This window comes from Electrophorus electricus, chromosome 25 (genome assembly GCF_041902795.1).
Source record: "Electrophorus electricus isolate QZ-2024a chromosome 25, ASM4190279v1, whole genome shotgun sequence".
Classification (NCBI taxonomy): domain Eukaryota; kingdom Metazoa; phylum Chordata; class Actinopteri; order Gymnotiformes; family Gymnotidae; genus Electrophorus; species Electrophorus electricus.
Window position 1 is genome coordinate 13,430,001 of NC_137521.1, and position 5,676 is coordinate 13,435,676.

Sequence of the window (5,676 nt, forward strand, 5' to 3'; positions counted from 1 at the left end):
CAACAATCCTGTCTCTCACTCCTCTCTCACTCCTCTCTCACTCCTCTCTCACTCCTCTCTCACTCCTCTCACGGTTATAGCTGGCAGTAAAAAGGATCCTGTATTATTAGAGAAACCACTTCTGCAAGGGACATTTTTATCATGCCCCAAACTTGATACAAGTTTGTTCTCTGTAGTTTTGTTTGCTAGAAAACTAACCCTGACTACCTATGAGTATCTACTAACTAGTATCTGTTAACTAGTTTGAGTATCTACTAACTAGTCTCTAGTATCTAGTATCTAACTAGTATCTATCTACTAAACCTGACTATGTTTGTCATTTGCTGGAAAACTAACCCTGACTAACCCTCACATCTATGAGCTAAGAGCTAAAAATAATGATTATTATTATAATATTATTATTATAATATATTATAATATGTTGGTGATAATTGCAATTTAAGGATTTAAGGAGGATTAACTGGTGTGTCAACTGGGGTGTCAAAAAAAACAAAACCCTAAACTGTTTCTCAGGCTGCTGCCCTGCCCAGTCCATGTCCTGTCCTAAAGCCCCGCCCCTCGCCCTGCTGTTCTGTCCTATCCTGTCCTAAAGCCCCGCCCCTCGCCCTGCTGTTCTGTCCTATCCTGACCTAAAGCCCTGCCCCTCGCCCTGCTGTTCTGTTCTATCCTGTCCTAAAGCCCCGCCCCTCGCCTGCTGTTCTGTCCTATCCTGTCCTAAAGCCCCGCCCCTCGCCTGCTGTTCTGTCCTATCCTGACCTAAAGCCCTGTCCCTCGCCCTGCTGTTCTGTTCTATCCTGTCCTAAAGCCCTGCCCCTCGCCTGCTGTTCTGTTCTATCCTGTCCTAAAGCCCCGCCCCTCGCCTGCTGTTCTGTCCTATCCTGTCCTAAAGCCCTGCCCCTCGCCTGCTGTTCTGTCCTATCCTGTCCTAAAGCCCCGCCCCTCGCCCTGCTGTTCTGTCCTATCCTGTCCTAAAGCTCCGCCCCTTAGATATGACCCTGCTCTGTCTGAAAACAGAAATCATCTGCTTCTTTGATTTCTTTGAGGGGAGGAAATCTGGAAATCTGGGACTGGGGAAAAGGAAGACACACACACACACACACACACACACACACACACACACAAACACACTCAAATTATTTAAGTCCTCAGGTTTACCCAGCCTGTCTCTGCATACAAACTGAAATACCCAGAATACCTTTCATTCCACTGAACATGAAACCACCTTCAGGTGAAACACCTGTGTCTGCCGGCCTGTCAATCATATCAGCAGGGGTGGAACAGGAAACGGACCACTCAAGCTCAGGAAAGACACATGTTCGTAATAAATCTCGTAACTCGTAGCTTACTGCAGCTCTGACATGTGTAAATCATACTGGAGCAATAGTTAAAGTCTATAAACACACACACACACACACACACACGCTCACACACACAAATGCAGTCTCTTTCTCTGAAGTAACCATATGAAGGTCTGTTCTCGGGATGCTCTGTAATTCACAGTGATCCCACAGATGTCTGTATGGGGGACTGAAACTGAAATAGATTCACATGAACAGGTCACAGCTCACCCACTCTCTCTCTCTCTCTCTCTCTCCTGAGAAGCAGAGAGAGCACCCATGTCCAGGTACTGCTTTGATAAAGCAATAGCAGTCCTGGTTTGATGGAATGTGAAGATTGATCACTCATGGTGACCCTCCCCCCATCTATTCAGAATTCTTTTGTAGGGCAGTGAGAGTCTCTAACCTCTCCCTCCCTCTCTCCCTCCCTCTCTCTCTCTCTCTCTCTCTCTCTCTCTCTCTCCCTCCTCTCTTTTACACTTTCCACTGTCTGACAGCTTCATTTGTTCAGCAAACACTTGACAGACTGCCTGATAGAGTCTTACACCCCCCCCACAGAGAGCGAGAGAGAGAGAGAGAGAGAGAGAATATTCCTGCTGCTGCATGCAGTTTAATAACAGGGTAACAGGACATAGATCCAAACCATAATCCAGGAATCCTGTCTACACACAATCTCTCTTGAACATGGCAGACAAGGGATCCATGGCTAGTTTAAATACAGTCTCCAAACCTTCATTTTACAAAACCTGCACGTAATCCATGTTTGTGGGTCATGTTTCACACTCATTGTCTTGGGTAGACGGGTCCATGGAGGGTTTTGGTGAGGGAACCAGCACGACTGACTACCCACGCCTCTTCAATGAGTTTGAGTCTAATTTTTATGTCAAGTATTTGGTTTTTTTATGTATTTGTTCATATAAAGTGCAATTGTGGGATTTGATTACATAAAGTAGGACTGTTTAGAACACTCATGACTGCCTCCTCCAATATACAAGCAATAATTATGTAATTAACCTTTACATGTAACAATTACATGAAATTGTGCAAGCCTGTGTGCGGATAAATCGCAACTCATTCACGCGCGGTGTGTGAGGGACTTTTGCAGCTTGGTGCCTCTTTCCCGAACGAAAACAGCTCGCGACGTTCTCCGCGGCAGGTACGTTCCGAACAGCCGTTCTTCACTAAACGTCCACCGAATCCCCAGCAATACCGGGCCGACCAGAAGAGCATCCTCGCGCCCAGAAAGCCGGCATGCAAGCACGCGAACACGGAGTTCCAAACGCAACAGTATGGAACGTAAATGAAAACCTTACGCGCACGTGGGGAAGACACGCGATGAACGAGTTATTTTGGGCTACGCAGTTCCAGCATTCGACACTACGAAACTATATACGTCGAATGGCATTGCTGCCGAAAGAAATGTTTACATGTAACCTAGTTTAATGCTTACCATACCTAACTAGGATCATTTGAGATAAATTTTGATCATGGCTCAAAATGATTACTTTGGGGGAATATTTAACTAGGATTTAAAATAAACACTATTATTCCTTGTTGGCATTAGGTTATCGTGTGTTTTGTCAGTGCTGTGTCAGTAACCTGTTTGCTAGAGGGATGTTGCGCGCGAGCTGTCAAGACCATTCAGGGGAAGAACTCATAGCCTGCCGCGTGAAGACTGCGCAAGTACACGAGAGGCAGAAAGAACAGGAAAGGAAAAGTTGACACTCGAAAAACTGACACAGCTCCATAAATCTCGAGGCGCGCATTTCCAGATGTTCTCAAACCATTTCCTAATGCTATAGTTAAGCACGACAGCCGCGCGTAATACCTGCTTGGGCTGCATGTTTTCTGACGGCTCGGCACCCTTTTGATGTTGGAGGAGGGAACACTCCGCGCTGCTTAGCCAGCAAATGCCTTTCATCTTCGTATAACATGCAATTAGACCAGGCAGAAACGCGCGGTGGGCGCGCCGTTAAAACGCGCAACAGGTCTGCCTCACGCTGACAGCGGCGACTGTGTTCTTTCCTCGTGCACGAACGTAAGGTTTTAATTACCGCAACTTTACGCCGGCAGCATCACCAAGATTGCGGTGTACCGGCTCCTATGGGCCACTAGTCCCGGAGTTGCCATTGGCTTCTACCGTGGCCGCTCGCTAGGCAACTAGCGCGTGAACAGTTCTAGTCTTTGTTAAAGTATTAAACTCCTTCGCGTGCTCTCACCATATCGCGATTCGGTCCTTTGGGTAGTCCAGCCGCTCGAGGCAGCCCAAGTAGTACGGCAAGCTGTGCGCCGCGTTGCGAGCCAGAATGGCGATCATAACTTTGGGCTTCATCAGTGGCGACTCCTGTCGTGTCGGCTCGAGCTCCAGAGTCACCGTGTCCGACAGGCCGCACAACAGTAACGCGGTAACCAGCGCGCGCAGCACGGAAAACCTCACAACTCCGGCGTCCAGCATCGCTGCCCGAGCTCAGACGGATCACTTCTGCGAGGATGTATGCGTGATCAGCGGGAAGCGGAGAGAGAGAGAGAGAGAGAGAGAGAGAGAGAGAGAGAGAGAGAGAGAGAGAGAGAGAGAGAGAGAGAGGATTTACCTCTTCACGTGAGAGAGGTCTCCTCCCCCGGACTCTTCCACCCCTGATTCTCACCTACCCCAGCGACATACACACAAAACGTTACTCCCGACTACTGATTCTCAGGGTTTGTCTCGAGGAGCTCACGTATTTGTACTTTTCCCGCATTTGAATAAGTTCATTAATCACAAACGAGTAGTCAGCTGCGATGGAGCGGCGCTGAAGTGCGCGCGGGACTTTTGTGCACTTGCGTTTGAGAAACTTTACTGTAAAAAGAACCTAATTAAAACTGATAAGTAGGCTACAATAATCACAGAAATTGTGCGTTATTGAACGCTGAATTGTATTTTGCATGCTCGCCATAAAATGTTTGGAGATGTATCTGTACATGACACCTTACACTTGGTGTGACGAAGAGAACAGAAGTAATTTATTATTGGACACTTGCATGACATTGCCAACCCAGTCAAGAATTATAACCACCAATACTGACGTAATTGTTAGAAAACAGATGACTTAAAATATTCTGGCTTTCTTTTCCTCTTTCTATCGCTCTGTCCCCTGCTCATCGTTCTTATTTCATCTCACGTGCCGCAAAATTCCGGGCTCGTGCTCGTGTCAGTCATGACATCATCCTCACGCAGAGTTGTAGCCAATTGTCTCACCCTGCCGCGTGCCCGCGCTCTTGTTGAGTTAAACAAGCGACGATGCGTTATTATATACTGTGTTCATTATTATGTGAGATATGTTATTATGTACTGTGTTTATTAATATGTGAGATGCACTATTATATACTGTGTTCATTATTATGTGAGATGCGTTATCATATACTGTTATTATGTGAGATACTCTATTATATACTGTGTTTATTAATATGTGAGATGCGTTATTATATACTGTGTTCATTATTATGTGAGATGTGTTATTATATACTGTGTTTATTAATATGTGAGATGCACTATTATATACTGTGTTCATTATTATGTGAGATGCGTTATTATATACTGTTATTATGTGAGATGCTCTATTTTATACTGTGTTTATTAATATGTGATATGCTCTATTATATACTGTGTTCATTAATATGAGAGATGCGTTAATATATACTGTGTTCATTATGTGAGATGCGTTATTATATACTGTGTTCATTATTATGTGAGATGCATTATTATATACTGTGTTTATTATTATGTGAGATGCACTATTATATACTGTGTTCATTATTATGTGAGATGCACTATTATATACCGTGTTCATTATTATGTGAGATGCACTATTATATACCGTGTTCATTATTATGAGATGCACTATTATATACTGTGTTTATTAATATGTGAGATGCGTTATTATATACTGTGTTCATTATTATGTGAGATGTGTTATTATATACTGTGTTCATTATTATGTGAGATGCTCTATTATATACTGTTTATTAATATGTGAGATGCGTTATTATATACTGTGTTCATTATTATGTGAGATGCACTATTATATACTGTGTTCATTATTATGTGAGATGCGTTATCATATACTGTGTTCATTAATATGTGAGATGCGTTAAATACTGTGTTCATTAATATGTGAGATGCTCTATTATATACTGTGTTCATTATGTGAGATGCGTTATTATATACTGTGTTCATTATTATGTGAGATGTATCATTATATACTGTGTTCATTATTATGTGAGATGCGTTATTATATACTGTGTTCATTATGTGAGATGCGTTATTATATACTGTGTTCATTATTATGTGAGATGCGTTATT

At 43.6% G+C, this 5,676-nt stretch overlaps 1 protein-coding gene across 1 annotated transcript in view; it reads right to left on the reverse strand.

Moving 5' to 3' along the window:
- The window catches only part of colgalt2b (collagen beta(1-O)galactosyltransferase 2b), a 23,196-nt gene extending 19,376 nt beyond the window's left edge, over positions 1-3,820 (reverse strand). The window contains exon 1 of the mRNA XM_035522078.2: positions 3,557-3,820. Within this exon, the coding sequence (XP_035377971.1) occupies positions 3,557-3,792 (236 nt within the window). The 5' untranslated portion in view covers positions 3,793-3,820. The remainder of the gene's footprint in view (positions 1-3,556) is intronic.
- Between the last annotated feature and the right edge of the window lie 1,856 nt (positions 3,821-5,676).